General features: G+C 59.7%; 1 protein-coding gene across 1 annotated transcript; it reads left to right on the forward strand.

Moving 5' to 3' along the window:
* Positions 1-3414: 3414 nt before the first annotated feature.
* LOC139787660 (zinc finger protein 687-like) lies at positions 3415-20384 on the forward strand. The gene is made up of 8 exons (XM_071726926.1): positions 3415-3539; positions 14147-16413; positions 17842-18020; positions 18454-18630; positions 18857-19019; positions 19221-19517; positions 19742-19854; positions 20132-20384. Exons 2-8 carry the CDS (start codon positions 14167-14169, stop codon positions 20382-20384), a joined length of 3429 nt encoding a protein of 1142 aa, XP_071583027.1. The 5' UTR covers positions 3415-3539; positions 14147-14166.
* Positions 20385-20936: the final 552 nt, after the last annotated feature.

Here is a 20936-nt window from a genome sequence, read left to right on the forward strand (position 1 = left end):
TTGTTACCTGTACTGGGGGAACTGGGGCCTGAGTCTGCTCTTTACTGGGAGGGAGAGACCCCTGGTGTCACCTGTACTGGGGATACTGGGCCCTGAGTCTGCTCTTTACTGGGAGGGAGAGAGACTCCCAGTGTCACCTGTACTGGGGATACTGGGGCCTGAGTCTGCTCTTTACTGGGAGGGAGAGACCCCCGGTGTCACCTGTACTGGGAGAACTGGGCCCTGAGTCTGCTCTTTACTGGGAGGGAGAGAGACTCCCAGTGTCACCTGTACTGGGGGAACTGGGGCCTGAGTCTGCTCTTTACTGGGAGGGAGAGACCCCCGGTGTCACCTGTACTGGGAGAACTGGGCCCTGAGTCTGCTCTTTACTGGGAGGGAGAGAGACTCCTGGTGTCAACCTGTACTGGGGATACTGGGCCCTGAGTCTGCTCTTTACTGGGAGGGAGAGAGACCCCCAGAGTCCCCTGTACTGGGGGAACTGGGCCCTGAGTCTGCTCTTTACTGGGAGGGAGAGAGACCCCTGGTGTCACCTGTACTGGGGATACAGGGCTCTGCCTCTGCCTTGTACTGGGGATACTGGGCCCTGAGTCTGCTCTTTACTGGGAGGGAGAGACCCCCAGTGTCACCTGTACTGGGGATACTGGGCTCTGCCTCTGTCTTGTACTGGGGGATACTGGGCCCTGAGTCTCCTCTCTACTGGGAGGGAGAGACCCCCAGTGTCACCTGTACTGGGGGAACTGGGCACTGAGTCTGCTCTTTACTGGGAGGGAGAGAGACCCCGGTGTCACCTGTACTGGGGATACTGGGGCCTGAGTCTGCTCTTTACTGGGAGGGAGAGAGACTCCCAGTGTCACCTGTACTGGGGATACTGGGCTCTGCCTCTGCCTTGTACTGGGGGAACTGGGGGGGGGGGGGTCTCTCCTCTACTGGGCACCCAGAACCCGCTGTACTGGGGGAACTGGGCCCTGGCGCGGCCCTAACTGGGTTGAACTGGGCCCAGGATCTCTGCGCACGTGTTGGGGGCGGGGCTTGGTGGATAAAGCCACGCCCCCAGCTGAGACCACGCCCACCGCACCCACTTCCGGCGTCCTCGCGTTGCTTCCGGTGGGCTCAGCCAATCAGTGACGGGCGAGGCGGAAGTTGTCATGTTTAAGATGGAGAGGCGGCCAATGGGGTGGGGAGGAGAGCAGGGGGGGCGGGGCAATGGCTGCCATGGTGCTGACGTCATGGCGGGCGGGCCAGCCAATGGATGAGCAGAGAGGCAGGGGCGTGGCTGAGTGACAGGGCGCTCTGCCAATGGGGGCAGAGCTGTCTGCGTCACGTGACGGGAAGGTCAACGAATCAGGTTTTAGCCCCTGCGAGCTGCCGACCAATGGCACCGGCGGAGGGGCGGGCACTCGAGTAGAGTGACGGGGCTCTGGGCCAATGGGAAACAAGCAGCTGGGAGGTGCCCTGAGGGACAACCCCTGCGGCCAATAGCTGCGCGGAGCCGCGCTTGACGGACATCCCGTCAGCCAATGGGAAGCGTGAGGAGGCGGGACGGCCTGACGAGCAAACCTTCCCGCCAATCAGAGGCGAGGCTGTCCCGGTGCCAACCGCCAATAAGAAGCGGCCTAGCGGGGGTGGGCGGGACCTACTCTTTGCCTGACACCCGCTTCCGCCAATCAGCGCGCACCGCGGGGGGGGGGCGGGGTCCCGGCACCGGAGCTCCGCGCCGCTCAGCCAATGGCGAGTGCGAACGGCCGCGGCCTCCCCGGAGCGATGGCGGCGACGGCCAATAGCGAGGCGCCGTGCGGTGATTGGCGGGCGGCTCCTCCAATGGCGAGCGGGGGAAGGCGGGGCCGGCGGGCGGCGCTGCTGAGGCCGGAGCGGAGGGCGGGGGGGCGCGATCCAAGCAGGAAGTGGCTGAGGGGAAGCGGCCGCCGCTGAGGGGCCCGGGCGGGAGCTGCCGCCCCCCCGCCCGTTACCGCAGGTACCGAGGGACCCCCGGGGCCTCCCGGGGAGCTGGGGGGGGTGAGGAGGGGGGCGTCCGGGCCCGGGGAGGGGATCGGGGCCTGAGGGAGGGCCCGGTCAGAGGGGGGCCGTGAGGCCTGGGGGGAGGTGACCCCCCCGTCCCCTTCCCCTGTGGGGTGAGGGGGGGGGGTGCAGGAGCCGCCCTCGGCCCCGCTCCGGGGTGGGGATGTCCGAGCCCTCCCGTCCCGGTGTGGGGTGTGGGGGTGGGGTCAGGGTCACCCCCAGGGCCCCGGCGGGGTTTGGGGGGTTTGGGGGGTTTGGGGGTTCCGCCATCATCATCCTCCTCCCCCCCCCCTTCCCTCCCGGTTCCGGCACCGCTGAGCTGAGGTTCCCGGTCAGGTTTTGGGGCCTAACGGTCCCCGGGTTCCATCCCCGGGGGGAGCGGAGCCCCTGGGGAATGTGGGGAGGGGGGAGCGGCCGCGTTCCCCTGCTCGTCCCTCACCCCAGCCCGGGGGTTGTGTCTTGGCTCTGTTCCCCTCTTTCCTTCCCCAGCCCGGGGGGGCTCAGGAGGTCCCCCCGGGGCCACCTGGGTTTGTGTCCGTGTCCCCATCCCTGACACCCGGGGAGCAGGGGGGGCTCTGCTCAGACCCCCGATCGTTTGGGGCAGGATGAGCCCTCCCGTGGCTCCTCTGCTTGGGGGGGGGGTTTTGAGGGGGAGGTTTGAGGGGGGGTGGGGGCTGTTCCTGGGGGGGTCTGGTCCCAGCTCCCTGTTTCCATCTCTGGGATTTGGGACCTTTGTCCCCCCCCTTGCAGAGCTCCTGGGACTCAGCTCCTGTCCTGGGGGGGGGGCAGCGTTTCCCCCCACCCCAATTTGGGGCTCGTTTGTGGGGCCCCAATTCCTGGGGGGGGGGGGGGGGGGGGATTTTCTTGTTTTCTCCTCCAGTTGTTTGGGAGTTTTTTGGGTTTTTTGTTTTTTTTTTTTGGAGGGATGGGAATGAGGAGGCTCCGGGTGAGGGGGGGTGGGGTCCTGGGGGGGTGGGGGCTGCTCCTGGGGCCTGGGGGGGTCAGGTCCCAGCTCCCTGTTTCCATCTCTGGGATTTGGGACCTTTGTCCCCCCCTTGCAGAGCTCCTGGGACTCAGCTCCTGTCCTGGGGGGGGGCAGCGTTTCCCCCCACCCCAATTTGGGGCTCGTTTGTGGGGCCCCAATTCCTGGGGGAGGGGGGGGGGGGGATTTTCTTGCTTTCTCCTCCAGTTTTTTGGGTTTTTTTGTTTTTTTTTTTTTGGAGGGATGGGAACGAGGAGGCTCCGGGTGAGCTTTGGGCTCTCTTGATCCTCTCTGATAGAGCCTGAGGGGCTCTTATCACTCCCCAGAATCCCGGGCAGAGCTTTGCTGAGTGGTTTTAGGGTTTAGGAGGAGGGAATCTCCCCGTGACACCAGTTCTGGGGGGGGGGGGGGGGGGGGGGATCCTGCTGGAGCCTCGGGCGTTTCTGGGTCCTGTACCCCCCCCTCTGCCTCTTCAGGGATGGTTGGGAGGAGCTGGGAAGCTCCTCGGGAGGACCTGGTGTGGATCCAGAGGTAGGAAAAGGTTCGTGGAGAGGTAAAAACCCATCCTGGGTGGGGGGTTGGGTCCAGCCTGGCTTCCCACAGGGGTGAGGAGGTTCTTGCTGTGAGGTCTGGGGGTGCCCAGAGGGGTCTGGGGGGGCTCAGCCTGGAGCCCTGGGCAGGGAAATGGAGAATTTTAGGGGGGGGGGCTCAGCCACTTCTTTAAAAACCTCTGGGGTGGGAGGGGGATCAGGTTTGGGGTTTGGGGTCTTTCAATCCCATTCCCTGCTCTTCCCTCTCCTCCTCCCTGGTCTCAGTTCCTCAGGGTTGATGTTCCAAGCTCCCTGGGGGCTCCCATCACCTGCCCCCCCCCCCACCCCCCCCTCATCAGTTGGGTTCAGAGGGCTGGGCCTGAGGGATCAACCCTTGGTTGTGGCAGCAGCTGCCTAGGAGGAGGTGTTTTTAGTGTCTGGGAGGAGGGGGAGAGCAGGAAAAAAAGGAAAAAAAGGAAAAAAAAAAGGGGAAAAAAAGGGAAAAAAAGGAAAAAAAAGGAAAAAAAAGGAAAAAAAGGGAAAAAAAAAGGGGAAAAAAGGAAAAAAAGGGAAAAAAAGGAAAAAAAGGGAAAAAAGGGAAAAAAAGGGAAGAAAAAGGAAAGAAAAAGGAAAAAAAAAGGAAAAAAAGGAAAAAAGGGAAAAAAAGGAAAAAAGGGAAAAAAAAAGGAAAAAAAAGGAAAAAAAGGAAAAAAAGGAAAGAAAAAGAAAAAAAGGAAAGAAGGGAAAAAAAAGGAAAAAAAAAGGAAAGAAAAAGGAAAGAAAAAGGAAAAAAAAAAGAAAAAAGGAAAAAAAAGGGGAAAAAAGGGAAAAAAAAGGAAAAAAAAAAGGGAAAAAAAAGGGAAAAAAAGAAAAAAAAAAGGAAAAAAAAGGCATTTCGGAAAAAAAAAAAAGAAAAAAAAGAAAAAAAGCGTTTCGAAAAAAAAAAAAGAAAAAAAAAAGGTGTTTCAAAAAAAAGAAAAGAAAAGAAAGAAAAAAGGCGTTTCAAAAAAAAAAAAAGAAAAAAAAGGAAAAAAAAAAGGTGTTTCAAAAAAAAAAAAAAAAAAGAAAAAAAAAGGAAAAAAAAAGGCGTTTCAAAAAAAAAAAAAAACCAACCCAACCCAAACCCCCCCAAACCCAAACTTGGTTTTTTCAGCCCAATTGCCACTTGTCTGGTTTGGGCTCTCCAGAAATCAGCAGATGGGGGAGAGTTCATCCTGGGGAGTCTTTGGGAATTGAATTCCCCAGCAGCCTCTGGGCAGGAGGCAGCAGCTGCACCAGGATGGCAACTGGGAGCTACTGGGAGCTGCTGGGGAGCTACTGGGAGCTGCTGGGGAGCTACTGGGAGCTGCTGGGGAGCTACTGGGACCCACTGGGAGCTGCTAGGAGCTACTGGGAGCTGCCTGGAGGCTACTGGGGAGCTGCTGGGAGCTACTGGGGAGCTGCTGGGAGCTACTGGGAGCTGCTGGGAGCTACTGGGAGCTGCTAGGAGCTGCTGGGAGCTGCTGGGAGTTACTGGGGAGCTGCTGGGAGCTGCTGGGAGTTACTGGGGAGCTGCTGGCGAGCTACTGGGAGCTGCTGGGGAGCTGCTGGGGAGCTGCTGGGAGCTGCTGGGAGCTGCTGGGAGTTACTGGGGAGCTGCTGGGGAGCTGCTGGGAGCTGCTGGAGTTACTGGGAGTTACTGGGGAGCTGCTGGGAGTTACTGGGGAGCTGCTGGGGAGCTGCTGGGAGTTACTGGGGAGCTGCTGGGGAGTTGCTGGGAGCTACTGGGAGCTGCTGGGAGCTGCTGGGGAGCTACTGGGAGCTCCTGGGGAGCTACTGGGACCCACTGGGAGCTGCTAGGAGCTACTGGGAGCTGCCTGGGGGCTACTGGGGAGCTGCTGGGAGCTACTGGGGAGCTGCTGGGAGCTACTGGGAGCTGCTGGGGAGCTACTGGGAGCTGCTAGGAGCTACTGGGAGCTGCTGGGAGTTACTGGGGAGCTGCTGGGAGTTACTGGGGAGCTGCTGGGAGCTGCTGGGAGTTACTGGGGAGCTGCTGGCGAGCTACTGGGAGCTGGTGGGACCTACTGGGAGCTGCTGGGGAGCTGCTGGGAGCTGCTGGGAGCTGCTGGGAGTTACTGGGGAGCTGCTGGGGAGCTGCTGGGAGCTGCTGGGAGTTACTGGGAGTTACTGGGGAGCTGCTGGGAGCTGCTGGGAGCTGCTGGGAGCTGCTGGGAGTTACTGGGGAGCTGCTGGGAGTTACTGGGGAGCTGCTGGGAGCTGCTGGGAGCTGCTGGGAGCTGCTGGGAGCTACTGGGGAGCTGCTGGGAGCTACTGGGAGCTGCTGGGAGCTGCTGGGAGCTGCTGGGAGCTGCTGGGAGCTGCTGGGAGCTACTGGGAGCTACTGGGAGCTGCTGGGGAGCTGCTGGGAGCCACTGGGAGCTGCTGGGGAGTTGCTGGGAGCTGCTGGGAAGTGCTGGGAGCTGCTGGGAGTTACTGGGAGCTGCTGGGAGCTACTGGGAGCTGCTGGCGAGCTACTGGGAGCTGCTGGGACCTACTGGGAGCTGCTGGGGAGCTACTGGGAGCTGCTGGGACCTACTGGGAGCTGCTTGGGGAGCTACTGGGAGCTACTGGGGAGCTGCTGGCGAGCTACTGGGAGCTGCTGGGGAGCTACTGGGAGCTGCTAGGAGCTACTGGGAGCTACTGGGAGCTACTGGGAGCTGCTAGGAGATGCTGGGAGCTGCTGGGGAGCTGCTGGAAGCTGCTGGGAGCTGCTCGGGGGCTACTGGGGAGCTGCTGGGAGCTACTGGGAGCTGCTGGGAGCTGCTAGGAGCTACTGGGAGATGCTGGGAGTTACTGGGGAGCTGCTGGGAGCTGCTGGGGAGCTGCTGGGTTTTGGGGGGGGTTTGGATTTTGGGGGTTTTGGGGTTTTGGCTTTGGGGGTTTTGGGGTTTTGGGGGTTTTAGGAGTTTGGGTTTTGGGAGTTTGGGGTTTTGGGGGGTTTGGGGTTTTAGGGGGTTTGGAGGTTTGGGAGTTTCAGGGGTTTTGGGGATTTGGGGTTTTAGGGGTTTGGGGTTTTGGGGGGTTTGGAGTTTTGGGGGTTTTGGGCTTTGGGGGTTTTGGGATTTTGGAGTTTGGGGGTTTTAGGGGTTTGGAGGTTTGGGGGTTTTAGGGGTTTTGGGGGTTTGGGGTTTTGGGGGGTTTGGGGTTTTGGGGGTTTGGGGTTTTGGGGTTGGGGTTGGCACCGTCACAGTTGGGTTCACCTGGGGATGGTTCCTCTGTCTGGGAGGTGTCAGAGGGGGGCAGAGGGGGCTGGGTGACTCTGTCCTGCAGAGCCCAGGCCCCAGCTCCTGCCCGCTGGCTTTTTCCCCTTGGGAAATGGAGCCAGGAAGGGATTTTCCAGCCATATTTTTTTCCTCCTCCTCTTCCAGCGGGGCCGGAGCGCTGCCGGTCACCCAGCACAGGCCCCGTTTCTCTGGGATTTCTCTGCTGCAGGAATCTTGGAAAGGGTTTAAAGCAGAGCAGGGTCTGCCCGTTCCCCTCGGGAAGGGATCCCCCTCCCTCTCCCCGTGCTCTTTTCCTGGGAAATCCACGGACGATGGGATCAAGGTCCCAAAATCCACTGCCAGGGCTCTGCTGCCTCCCCTGCAGGACCAGGAACAGGACCAGGACCAGGAGCAGGAGCAGGAGCAGCCCTCGGGCTCAGGACATCCCCACCAGGGCTGGGGCCACTGGGGGGGAAGGGGCAGAGGGTCCCGGGGACCCCCGGAGAGCCCCGGTTCGGGCACAATGGACACAAAACATCCACCTCAGGGCTCGAGTTTTAATCCCCCGCTGCTGCCTGGAGCAGGGAAAACAAAGCCCAGGGTTTCAGATGGCTCAGGGAGCACCCCCGGGCAGCCTGGCTGCCCCCTCCCCCCCCCCCCCCCCAAGGCAATAGATTTCCCTGGGGGAAAAAAAATTAATAATTCAACTTTTTGGAGTGAGTCGTGCTGTGGGGAGCTGAGGGCTGCCCAGGATCCCACTGAGCCCCCTCCTCCCTCTGCTGGGATCGAGTGAAATCCAATCAGGCTTGAATCCCACCACTCCTTTTATCCCAGGGGGTGCTGCCACAGCTGCTCTGGGGGCTTTAGGACACCCCCAGAGCCCAAAGTCTGTGTCGAGGCTTTCATTGCTCCAGCGTCACCTCTTGAACCTGAAATTCTTCCTTTGGGGTCGATCCTCTCCTCCTTTGGTCCCACCCAGGGGGTGTGAGCTCTTTTCTGGGGAAGCTGCAGTAAATGTTTCTCCCTCCTGTGCTGGGTGAATCAGGCGAGTGATCCCCGTGGCAATATCCCTGGAAAAGGGGGAGAAGGGGAGGGCTGGTGTGGGTGTTCCCAGAACACCCATCCCAGCTCTGCTGTTTGCACCCTTGGGTGCCTGAGCTCAGCTCTGGGTCTCCCCTGGGGACCCTCAGGTGCTTTTCCCCCTTGCTCTGAGCCTGGCACCCATCAGCTGCTGGCAGGGGGGGACAAAGTGGTGGGGTGGGACCCCCCTGGCTGGCATTGCCACTCCCAGAGCCCCCCCTGCCGAGGTGCGGGATTTTTTTCCTCTTTTTTTTTTTTTCTCCCTCCGAGTCCCCCCTCTCCCCTTCTCCTCCTGCAGTGTCCCTGCTGAGCCCTGACCTCGGGATGTCAGGCCCGGAGCAGGACGTGGTGCTGGTTCTTGTTTAACCAGCTTTGCCTTTCTGTCAGCCCCCCCCTCCCAACATCTGAAACCTGAGACCGTTCTCTATCCCTCCCCCCCCCCCCCCTTCACCATTTTTTTTTTTTTCCTTCCCCCTCTCCTTTTTTTCCCTCTCTGCTCCATCCAGAACCTCCCTCCCATCAGGTCGGTACCGGGTTCACCTCCCCCCCTCGGGCAGTGCCACGGGGAAGGGGTTTGCAGTGGGCTCCCTGGAGAAGGAAATTCCCAGGAGATCAGGAGGAAGGGAGAGGAAAATCTCGGCTGCCAGGGAGGGGCTTGGAAAGAGAAAAGAGGGAGGGTTTGGGGCGTGCTGTGGAGCAGGTGGATGGGAGTGGGACAGGGCTGTGTCCCCAGGGTGATGCTGGGGGGCTCCGAGGGGCTGTGGGAAGGGGCAGCAGAGCATTTGGGGGGTGCTGAGATCCCCAGGGGGGGGACCTGGGGCTGTGGGGTCCCCAGGTTGCTTTGCTGCCCTTGATGCTTCTCCTCCTCTGTGCCTGCTGCCTTCATCCCCAAAATCAGGAGGTAAAAACTCCTCTCTGACACCGAGGGGAAAAGGGGGTGCAGGAGATTGGACTCTGCAGATTTTAATTTTGGATCCACGGGTGTGGAATGAAATCAGAACTTGTCACATGCCAGAGCCCTCTGGGAGGGAGGTGAAACCTTTGTTCCTCTCCTGACCTGTGCTGCCTCTCCTGAAGTTTGGCTGAATCCTTTCTGCCTCTTACATCAATTAACAGAGCTCATTCTGGTTCTGGAAAGCAGCTGGAAAGGTTGGAGTTGGTTCTGGAAAGGTTGGAGCTGGTTCTGGAAAGGTTGGAGTTTTAGGTTGGGTCTGGAAAGGTTGGAGTTGGTTGGTTCTGGAAAGGTTGGAGTTGGTTGGTTCTGGAAAGGTTGGAATTGGTTGGTTCTGGAAAGGTTGGAGTTGGTTGGTTCTGGAAAGGTTGGAGCTGGAGGTTGGGTCTGGAAAGGTTGGAACTGGGTCTGGAAAGGTTGGAGCTGGTTGGTTCTGGAAAGGTTGGAGTTGGGTCTGGAAAGGTTGGAGTTGGTTGGGTCTGGAAAGGTTGGAGCTGGTTGGGTCTGGAAAGGTTGGAGTTGGTTGGGTCTGGAAAGGTTGGAACTGGTTCTGGAAAGGTTGGAGTTGGTTGGGTCTGGAAAGGTTGGAGTTGGTTGGGTCTGGAAAGGTTGGAATTGGTTGGTTCTGGAAAGGTTGGAGCTGCAGGCTGGGTCTGGAAAGGTTGGAGTTGGTTGGGTCTGGAAAGGTTGGAGTTGGTTGGTTCTGGAAAGGTTGGAATTGGTTGGTTCTGGAAAGGTTGGAGCTGCAGGCTGGGTCTGGAAAGGTTGGAGTTGGAGGTTGGGTTTGGAAAGGTTGGAGTTGGTTGGTTCTGGAAAGGTTGGAATTGGTTGGTTCTGGAAAGGTTGGAGCTGGTTGGTTCTGGAAAGGTTGGAGCTGGAGGTTGGTCCTGGAAAGGTTGGAATTGGAGGTTGGGTCTGGAAAGGTTGGAGTTGGTTGGTTCTGGAAAGGTTGGAGCTGGAGGTTGGTTCTGGAAAGGTTGGAGTTGGTTGGTTCTGGAAAGGTTGGAGCTGGAGGTTGGGTCTGGAAAGGTTGGAACTGGTTCTGGAAAGGTTGGAGTTGGGTGGGTCTGGAAAGGTTGGAGTTGGTTGGTTCTGGAAAGGTTGGAGTTGGTTGGTTCTGGAAAGGTTGGAGTTGGTTGGGTCTGGAAAGGTTGGAGTTGGTTGGGTCTGGAAAGGTTGGAGCTGCAGGCTGGGTCTGGAAAGGTTGGGGTTGGTTCTGGAAAGGTTGGAGCTGGAGGTTGGTCCTGGAAAGGTCGGAGTTGGAGGTTGGGTCTGGAAGGGTTGGAGTTGGTTCTGGAAAGGTTGGAGCTGGAGGTTGGGTCTGGAAAGGTTGGAGTTGGTTTTGGAAAGGTTGGAGCTGGTTGGTTCTGGAAAGGTTGGAGCTGGAGGTTGGGTCTGGAAAGGTTGGAGCTGGAGGTTGGTTCTGGAAGGGTTGGAGTTGGTTCTGGGAAGGTTGGAGCTGGAGGTTGGTTCTGGAGGTTCCCCAGGGACAGGGGTTTGGTGGGGTGGGATCCACCAGTGGCAGAACCAATCCTGCTGCCCTTGGCATCACCCTGTGCCTCAGTTTCCTCAGGTGTCACGGGGCTGAGAGCCAACTCCATGCTGAGCAGGAGCTCCTGGGGATGCTGCTGGGGAGAAAAAAAAAATCCTCTTGCAGGGTCAGCTGCCCCCGTGAGGTTTCCAGCTTGGTGTCAGCCCTGGAAACCCTTCCAGCCCTGAAATCCCCTTTACTTTTTGGCCTCCCCTCCTCTGGGACAGCGAGGTGACTCTGTCGTGTGTCACCTGGGAAAAAACCAGTGGGGTTCAACCCCTGGCTGGCACCTTCCAGGAAATTTTCCTTCTCGGTGGCACAGCCTGTTGGGAGCTGAGCACCAGGTTAAACCAAACCATCTGAGCAAACCCCACCTGTTTTTGTGTGGTTTTTATACTACAAAGCCACAGCTGCTTGTACCAACTTGTTCCAAACTTGTCAAACCCAGGTTTCTGCTCCCAAAACAAAGCAGAGCCAGGAGCTGCAGGTCCTTGTCCCTCCCCAGCACCACTGTGAGCTGTGGAAGGGGAACAGATGAACACTGGAAATACCCAAGAATGGGGCTGCCACCAACTTTCCTCCCCTCCTCCCCACCAGTTGCTGGTACCAGGGGGGTGAGGAGGGTTTGGGGGGCGAGGGGAGGCACCAAAACGGAGAAAAACTGCGCCAGGTGCCACCAGTTTGGTGCTCAGGGAATTCTTCCCCTCGAGGTCCTCTGGAGTCCTCTGCTGGGGCAGTGGGATTGGACACCCCCCCCCCCAAGCCCTCGTTAGGCTCATTCAGAACAGTTGTTCTCCTCGCTGACATCTCTGCACAAAGGCTTTTTAGCAAGGGATCAGTTTTAAAATAGCTCCCAGAGCCCCGGGGAGGAGGAGAGAGGCAGCGATCCCTTCGGCTCCCGGCACCCTCCTCGGTGTTTTGGCATTCCCAAGGTACAGGCAGCAGAGCTTTGGGTTTTCTCTGGTGGGTTCCCCGGGTGCTGGTGGCCTGAGGGAGGGAGGGAAGCCACCATCTCAGGGCCTGGCCACGGGCACTTGGCTTTGTCAGAGGTTTCCTGGTGCCCCGGGAGCTGATCCCACACGTGGCGCCGTGGCCCTTCCCGTTGGCTTCGGAGGCAGCGGCGACGCAGGGGTGGGTGATGAGAGGGGTGGGAGGGCAGGCAGGACCCCAGCCTTGGGGTGCCTTCCCTGGTTGGGTTTCCAAAGGGTAATTTTTTTTGCTGGGTGGCATGGCGGGGCTGCGAGTCACCAGCAGGGTCAGGAAGGGAAACAGGAAAAGCAGCTTTTAAAAATAGCGAGCCCTTGAAACGGTCCCAACCTTCGTCCTCTTTTGTCTGAACTGCTCTGACCCTGCTGGGCCAGGCCGGGTGAGCAGGGTCCTGCTGCTTCCTCAGAAGGTGCCCACCCATCCCCGTTGCCAAAAAAAACGTGGTGGGAAACCCTGGGGGTGACCCCAAAGCTCTGGTGGGCTCTGTGCCAACTTTGTTGAGTGGCATCTCGGGGGCTTCCATCACTAGGTGGATCCCAAACCCAGGGCTGTGGGGTGGGCACGGCCAGAGGGTGCCAGGAGCACCCAAGGGTCCTTGGAGGGTGTTGGAACACGAGGTGAAGGTGCAGAGTCTTCTCTGGTTTGGAGCACAGAGCAGGATGTGGGGAGCTGAGATACTCAGGGTTTGGAGCAGCCTGGGGAAGGGGAAGCAGCAGCAGCATCTCCAGTGCTGTGATCTGGAGCTGGGCAGACCCCTCCCAAGGACTAAAGAAGCTTTTCCTTTCAGGGAGGTTTGGCTGCTGGAGAGGGGCATGATTTTTAACAACATTTTTTTTTTTTTTTTTTTGTGGTAGAGTAAATTAAGCAAACGAGCCACAAAGCTGAGGGTTGGGCTTGGGCAGTTCCTCCTTGCTGTGTGTCCTGGGCTGTGAGTCTCAGGGACTTTGGGGTTTGCTGTGCTTCCCCACAATGGGCTCAGGGTGAGCTCCAGGAGCTGCTGACACGACCTGGGATGGGTTTGCCCCAGGTCTCATCTGCTCTGGGCCCAGACCTGGCAGGTGGCATCTCCCTTGGGGTTGTTCTTCCAACACTTGTGGATTTTTATTGTCTGTGCTGTGCTGTTGGAGGGCAGCAACCCAAGAGCTGCCTCTTGCCCAGGTTCCTGCTTTTCTGGAAGGCAGAAACCTGAACCTGGGAGCAGACAGTGACCAAAACTGCTTCCCCTTCCTGCCAGGGGACAGGGGCACAGCCCAGGTCCCTGTGCTTGGTTCATTTCTTGATTGCAGCCCCCTGCGGGGTGGGACAGGGGACAGAACCGAGCTTTATCCTCCCCCTGCATCCAGAGCAGCCCCTCTGGGACTGGGTTTGTGAGCAGCAGGATCACCAGGAGCTCCTCCTCTTCATCTGGGGGCTGTGGGGTGGCAGAGGGGGGCACAGCAAGGGCCATGCCAGGAGAAACTCTCACCCACTGGGGTGTTGGAAGGTTCTTGAGTGGCCCAGAGACCTCGTGCTGCCCCCGGCCGACATCCCCTTGGGGTGACCTACAGGGAGAGTTAAAAATAAAGCTGGGCTAAGCCTCCTCAGGAGCTGTCTGTCTGGAAAAGCACCCGAGAGCTGACAGCCCAGCTAAGCCTGAGCAGGGCTGGGCACAGGAGGGACAAAACCACCACCAAACCAGCTGCTGAATCTCAGAGTTGGGGGGTGGGGGGGCACCAGCTCCATCCAGCCCCAGGGGACACCCTGGGGGTCTCCAGAACATCCCCTCTCCCAGGGATGCTGCCATCAGCAGCAGCCTGGAGGTGAGGGGTCTGGAGGCTGTGGAAGGGTGAGGGGGAACACGTTGTGGCCTCAAAAAAATGTCGGAGAGTTCATCCCCTGTGAGACAAAGTTGGAAAACAGCCTTGTTGGCACTGTGGTTTGGCCAAGATGCCAAGAGTCCTTCCCTCCCTCCCACTCCTCACAAATAAGTGCATGGGGATGATGAAATCTTTATGAAATATATATTTATAGTGACTCTGCCCTCCCCAGTGACCCTTGGGACAAGGGGTCAGATGCTGCCACCTGAAGATGTGACAGCTGGAGGTGTCTGTGCTGTGCCACCAGGACACTCTGGCTGATCCTTTGGGACAAAGGCTGTGAGGTTTCTGCCTCGGGAGGGGGGGGGGGGGGGGAGGTTGGCACCTTCCAGGGCCCTGCCTGCCACAAACCCTGGAGAGAAGGGAGGAAGGAATCTCTCCCTCCTGCAGGCAGCAGCTTTCCCCACAGTTTGTGTGTGTGGGGGTTGCATTTACCCCTCAGTCCTCTGAGAAACCTCGAGGTTTCTCCCCATCCCCTCCTGGGGGATCCACACCCCCCACCACTTGTGCCTCCAGCACCTGGGGGTCTCCCCCATCCTCTGCTTGTCCTGAGAACTCGGAGCCTTTCCTGCTGTCTGAGCCACGTCCCCCCTGGCTGCAGCTTAATCCTGGGATTTCTTCCCCAGGCTGCAGCGACGGGAGGAACATTATTCCCTTTGTCTCTGACGCAGCCATGTTTTGAAACCTGTTGCCATGTCTCCCCTCTTTCCTCCCCCACGTTTTGCAGGGCTCTTTATCCCACTCCTCTTCTCTGCCCGGGGTGGCCCTGGGGGGGCCTCGAGGGAGGGTCCCCGTGTCACCCATCAGGGGGTGTTTGCTCTCCCCGCTCCCTGATCCCCTCCGTCCGTGCCGTGGGGTCTGCAGGGGGATTTTTGTGCCTGGGGGGGGGTTGGGGTGGCAGGGGCAGCACTTCCCACCCATCTCCCCCCACGCTGGGGGTGCTGACGCTCCTCTCCTCGCTCCTTTGCAGCCTCTGCCACGTTCCCCACCATGGGTGACATGAAAACCCCGGATTTCGACGACCTGCTGGCAGCTTTTGATATTCCTGACATCGACACCAACGAGGCCATCCACTCCGGCCACGAGGAGGGGGATCCTCACATCAAACAAGTCCCCGGGGAGCCGGGACCCCCCGACCACGTCCTCCCCCACGCGGACATCACCGCCGTCAGCGTCATCGTGAAGAACACGGTCTGCCCCGAGCAGCTCGATGCCCTGGACGGCCGAGGGAAGGAGGGGCACCTCATGGGGCCACGTTTGCTGCAGAATGGCTTTGGGGCCACCGAGATGCCCAGGTCCCCCACCCCCAGGTCGGTGGAAGCCGTGGCGTCTTCCAACGGGGAGTGTTGGGTGAAGGAAAAAGGCCCCAAACCTCTGGATATCTTCTCCCATTTTGGCCCCGACCCCAACGAAGACAACGCCGCCAACCTGATCGACAGGCCCCGGGAGTGTAAGCCCAAGGAGAAGCCCCTTGCTGTCCCCTCCCTCTCCCCATCTCCCACCCCCTCTCTGGACTGCAAGGAGCCCTTGGGAGAGCGTGTGGAGAACCTCCCCCCAGCCTTCCCCCAGCCCTTCGAGGCGGGGCAGCCCGGGGGTGCCAACGGGTCCCCTCCTGCCATCGCCTGCATCAAGAAAGAGGAGTCTGACTCGGAGGAGCTGGGCAGGGAAGCCAGCCCCAAGGGTTTGGCTGCAGCCTTGGGTGACAGTCCCTTGGAGCACCTGAAATCCGTCACCGTGCGCTACTCCGCGGACGATTCTCCCATCGCCTCCTGGCCCGGTTCCGACCCGAACCTGGACGGCGGCACCAGCAACCTGCCCGAGGTGAAGCGCTCGCCCGCCAGCCCCCAGGAGCCTTTCTTCAAACCTTCCTCACCCGTGGTGCAGAGCCCCAGGCTCCTCACCTCTCCGAAGCAGCTGGACAGCCTCGGCCTCAAGGAAGAGCAGGAAGTTCTGGAGAAGTCGATGGGAAGCCCGCAGAGCATGTCCAGCCCTGAGGAAGAGGAGGAGGAAGAGGACAACAACAACGATTCCCCTTCTTCCAACTCCTCACGGCCTCTGAAGGTGAGGATTAAAACCATCAAGACATCTTGTGGCAGCATCACCCGGACGGTCACCAGGGTCTCCTCAGACTCAGAGCCGGGTTCCACCAAGGGCCCCTCCGAGCAGAGCCTGCCCGAGACCTCCCTGGAGGCTGCTGCCTTCTGCAGCTCAGCAGAGAAGGACGAAGGGATGGCGCTGGAGCTGCCCAAGGAGAAAATGGAGCTCTCCAGCCCCTTGAAGTCCATCGAGGGCCCCAAAATTGTCAGCGTGCAGCTGGGCAACGGCACCAAGCTGAAGGGCACCGTCCTGCCCGTCTCCACCATCCAGAACGCCAGCAGCGCCATGCTGATCGCCGCCAGCGTGGCGCAGCAGAAATCCGTGGTGCTGCCGGCGAAGGCGGGCAAAGCCGTGGCCAAGAACATCATCAACCTGGTGCCCCAGACCCTGCCTAAAGCTGACACCAGGACCAACGTCAGCACCGTCACTCAGACCGCCACCGTCACCACCACGGCCAACCAGAAGGTCAACGGCACCACGGTTGTCATGGTGCAGCCTCAGAAGCCTTCCCCGACCGTCGCCGGCACCGTCATCTCCAGGAGCCAGTCCAGCCTGGTGGAAGCCTTTAACAAGATCCTCAACAGCAAGAACCTGCTGCCCACCTACAAACCCAACCTCAACCCCCCAGCTGACGCCAGCCTGGCCCTGCCACCCTTCGGCTACCGCTGCCTGGAGTGTGGGGACTCCTTTGCCCTGGAGAAGAGCCTGGCGCGGCACTACGACCGGCGCAGCATGCGCATCGAGGTCACCTGCAACCACTGCACCAAACGCCTCGTCTTCTTCAACAAGTGCAGCCTGCTCTTGCACGCCCGGGAGCACAAGGACAAAGGGCTGGTGATGCAATGCTCACACCTGGTCATGAGGCCCATCGCCTTGGATCAGATGATCGGGCAGCCAGACATCACCCCCTTGGTCTCCGTCGCCTCCATCCCCGCCGGGAAAGTCACCGGCGTGGCTCAGGACGCCTTGGCCGCGGCCAACGGGGCTCAGGACCTCCCCATCCTGCCCCTCAGCACCACCTCGGAGCAGACCAACTACAGCTGCTTCAGGTGTCTGGAGTGCAAAGAGCAGTGCAAGGACAAAGCCGGGCTGGCAGCACACTTCCAGCAGGCAGTGACCTCGGGGACCACCAGCAGCACGGTACAGGGCAGGGGTGTGGGGGGAGTGGGACCTTGGAGCCCCTGCAGGACGTGGGGAGGGGCTCGGGGGGACTCCAGGTGGGATCACCCACCCAATTCCTCCCAAAATGAGAGGCTGGGGCCATCGGGAGGAGGGAGAGAGCCATGGCTGAGCTCTGCTGCTCCCTCTTTCTTTGGCCAACCTGAAGCACAAACAGAGCCTGGAGAAACCAAGGGGGTGTTGGGGATTTCACCCCCTGCCAACCTGGAGATGCTGTGTGTGCCCACACCCCCTGGTGTGTCAGCACCCAGCAGACACAGGGTTAACACTGCCCAGGGGTGACCTGGAAAAGGTGAGGGGGGGAAAGGGGGTCCCCCGAGGAGCACTGTCCCCCCCCCCAGGCACAGCTTCACCTCTCCCTTTGTCCTGTGATGTTCAGCCCCAGTTTCTTTGGCAGAGAAGGAATTTTCTCTTTCCTGGTAACTCTGTTTCCATCCAGGGGCTGCTCTGAGGGTCACCAGGAGCCCGGGGATTCCCATCTTTATCTGGATTGTCTCTTTTAGCAGCAGAATTCTTGCTCCCATCCCCTCTCCTTGCCCTGGTGTTGATGGAGGGCTCAGGGAGTGGCAGGAGCCAACACTTCTGAACAACCTTTCTAGCCCAGAGTGGGCAGAGATGGGAGTTCAGTGTGGAGAAGCTGGCAGAGCAAACCCTGTTACCAGCAGGACTTCTCCCCAGACCAACACTCCCTACAAGCAGATTTATTATTTTTTTTAATTTCAAGTAGAGACCTGGAGGCTTTTCCTCAGCAGAGGAGGGATGGCTAAAGCCCTAAGCCACCATAATCCCCTTCCTCACCTGCCACCTTTCATCCCCTCTCCCTTCCAACCTGCCCCTTGTTTTTGGGCTGCTTCAGGAGCCCACGCTCCCTCCTCTTGCCCTGCTCCCCAAATCCCCCTCAGCTCTCCTTGGGGACCCCTCTGGGTGCCAGCAGCTCCTGTTGGAAGCCCCATCCTGTTTCCTCAAGTCCTTGTCAGCTTCTCTCCCCAACACCTCCGTGTCCTGGCATGGAGGCAGCGACAATTTGGAGGGGTTTAGGTTGGAACCCACCCCCTCTCCCTCCCTCCTTCCCTTGCCAGGGGGCTGGGCCCTGGCCCACCCTTGGCACTGACCACATCTGGGACCCCTCTGTGATGAAACCCCTGGAGGGGGCCCCTCATCAGCCTGCAGAACACCCTCCACCATGACCCCCAACCAGGCACAAGCCGATTATCTCCTCAAACATTCCCTGCTGAGTCCTGGCACTTCTCTTCCCCCCCCACTCCCCACCTGACACGTGGCTGGGGGCCCTTTGGGTGTTGGTTTTTTTTTGGTTTTTTTTTTTTTTTCCTTCTCCCCGTCCATCTGGGATGGAAAAAGGGCTGAGGCTCTGTCCCCTCTGCTCCCCAGGTTTGCACAACGTGTCCCATGATCATGTCCAACCGCTGCAGCTTCAACGCCCACCAGAGGATGCACAAAAACCGCCCCCCCCACGTCTGCCCCGAGTGTGGGGGGAATTTCCTCCTGGCCAATTTCGAGGCCCACCTGAAGGAATCCTGCCTGCACTTCTCCCGACGCGTGGGCTACAGGTAGGACCCTGGATCTGCCAGCTTGGGGGACCCGGGGTGACCCCAGGACCCAAGGGGACAGCCCCACACCGGGGGTGGGTGCAGGGCTGAGAGTCGTGGACTTTTCCCCTTCTCTGGCTCCCACCCCTTTATCCCAAGGGAATTTTCCTCCTCTTGGGACCTTCAGGACACCGGGGCAACCTCAGGCAGTGTCAGACCCCACCTTCTTTTCCACCTCCTAATGGGCAGGACTGGTTGCTCCAAACTGGAGCCTTCCTAGAGCCCAGAACTGGTTTGGATCCCAGTGTCTGTTGGGGCGGGGGCTCTTCCCAAATCCCGGGGTTGGACAGGGAGCAGATGTGAGGCCTCGTGCACCCCTTTCCCTTGGCCATCAGCACCTGGTGGGCACCACTCAGTGTCACAGCTGAACTCCAACCTCTTCCTCCACCCCCAGGTGTCCCAGCTGTGCCGTGGTCTTCGGGGGGGTCAACTCCATCAAGTCACACATCCAGACCTCCCACTGCGAGGTGTTCCACAAGTGCCCCATCTGCCCCATGGCCTTCAAGTCGGCCCCCAGCGCCCACGCGCACGTCTACACGCAGCACCCCGGCTTCAGCAACCAGCAGTCCAAGTGAGTGCAGTTCCTGCTGAGCTGAGGACTCACCAGGAGCATCCCTGGTGGGTGTGGTGCTTGGGGAAGAGCTCAGGACCAGCGTGGGCAGCAGCATCTGTCCCCTTTCTCCTTTCCCATCCCTTGCTGTGCGGCTGCCCTCTTGCTGAAGGGGTTCCTACAGGTTTCTCTTGGTCCAACCCCGGGCTGTGCTCACAGTTGTGGGGTTTTTTTTCCCCTCTAACAGAATGATTTACAAGTGTGCAATGTGTGACACGGTCTTCACCCACAAGCCCCTGCTCTCCTCCCACTTTGACCAACACCTGCTCAACCAGAGGGTCAGTGTCTTCAAGTGTCCCGACTGCCCGCTGCTCTTTGCCCAGAAGCGCACCATGCTGGAGCACCTCAAGGTAGGGCCGTGCTGGGCCTGGGGCACTTTGCACAACCCCTGGAGATGAATATTTGCACAACTGTCCTGTGCCTGAGGTTGGCTTTGGGCTCTCAGTTCATCAGCAGGGCCCTGATGTCCCTTGTCCCCCGCGTCCCAAAGCTTGAGGAGGTGAGGATGAGGGCAGGCAGCCAACACCCTTGTGTTTGCCTTTGCCTTCCAGAACACCCACCAGCCCCAGAAGCCCAAGGAGGACCTGGCAAAGAAGGCGTCTGTCCTGCTGACACCAAAGCAGGAGCCTGTGGAAACCCCCGTGTCCAAGATCTCAGAGGAGTCTTCATCCTCCACAGAGGAGGACGAGCCCCCCAGCTCCCCGGAGCTGCGCAAGACCAAGCGGAGCCGCTTCCAGCGCAAGACGGTCAACAAGTCCAAGGGCAGTGGGTGGACCTGTGGGGTTTGTCACTCCTGGTTCCCTGAGCGGGATGAATACGTCTCCCACATGAAGAAAGACCACGGCAAGGTGAGGAGGAGGAGGCCACGGGGGTTCCAGCTCTGGCTGTGCCACGTGTGGGCAGGGATGGTGCGGGGCAGGCACCGCGGCTCCTCCGGGAGCACATCCTGGGTGTTCCTTCTCCCCGTGCAGCCCGTGGGATGGGCATGGAGAGGAACCGTGAGGCAGCACAGAGCCCCCCGGGTCTGCAGGGTCCCCTCCAGCTCCCGTGTGGTGCTCTTTGTTCCTTGCAGTCAGTGAAGAAGTTCCCGTGTCACCTCTGCGAGCGCTCGTTCTGCTCGGCCCCCAGCCTCCGCAGACACGTCCGGGTGAACCACGAGGGGATCAAACGGGTCTATCCCTGCAGGTACCCCCAGCACCTCCTCCTGGGGGAGTCCTTGAGAGGGGGGGAACTCGGTTTTCTTCCAGCCAGGCTGCTGGGGGGAGGATAAAGCTGCAGGTGGTTGAGGTGCCATGGGGATCACACAAGTGTCTTGGAAGGAGAAGGGACCGGGAGGGACTCGGGGGTTTTGTACCCTCTGGAGGAGCCCGTTGGGGGTTGGGATGCCAGAACCAACCTTGCCCGGGGCTGGGGCTGTGCTGGGGGTGGGCTCCTCGTTTCACCACCTGCTCTGGGCCCCCAGGTACTGCACCGAGGGCAAACGGACCTTCAGCAGCAGACTCATCCTGGAGAAACACATCCAGGTGCGACACGGGATCAAGGTGACCGACCAGGCCAAGAGCCAGGAGGTCGTCATCGCCCGGATAGGAACCGGAGCCACGCAGGTACGGGGGGCTCTGAGCTCCTGGGGGGCTCTGAGCTCCTGGGGGGGCTCTGCCTCAGCCTCAGGGGAGGAAAGGGAAACGTCCCCTCTTGTCTGGAGCTGCTGGGGGTGAAGGCTTTGGGGTGGGGGTTACGGCCAAGTCCAAGGCCGCGTGGGGTCAGGGGCAGGGATGCAGCTCCTGGGATCCGATTGGGAAATCCCTGGGGCTCTGCCAGGAGCTTTCCCGTCCAGACTCCATCGGAAGCTTCTCCTTCTCCCTTCTCCCTTCTCCCTTCTCCCTTCTCCCTTCTCCCTTCTCCCTTCTCCCTTCTCCCTTCTCCCTTCTCCCTTCTCCTTCTTCTCCTTCTCCTCCTCCTCCTCCTCCTCCTCCTCCTCCTCCTTCTCCTTCTCCTTCTCCTTCTCCTTCTCCTTCTCCTTCTCCTTCTCCTTCTCCTTCTCCTTCTCCTTCTCCTTCTCCTTCTCCTTCTCCTTCTCCTTCTCCTTCTCCTTCTCCTTCTCCTCCTGCTCCTTCTCCTTCTCCTTCTCCTTCTCCTTCTCCTTCTCCTTCTCCTTCCTCCTTCCTCCTTCCTCCTTCCTCCTTCCTCCTTCCTCCTTCCTCCTTCCTCCTTCCTCCTTCCTCCTTCCTCCTTCCTCCTTCCTCCTTTCCCTTTTCTCCTCCTCCTCA

Source organism: Heliangelus exortis, chromosome 27, assembly GCF_036169615.1.
Source record: "Heliangelus exortis chromosome 27, bHelExo1.hap1, whole genome shotgun sequence".
In the NCBI taxonomy this organism is placed as follows: domain Eukaryota; kingdom Metazoa; phylum Chordata; class Aves; order Apodiformes; family Trochilidae; genus Heliangelus; species Heliangelus exortis.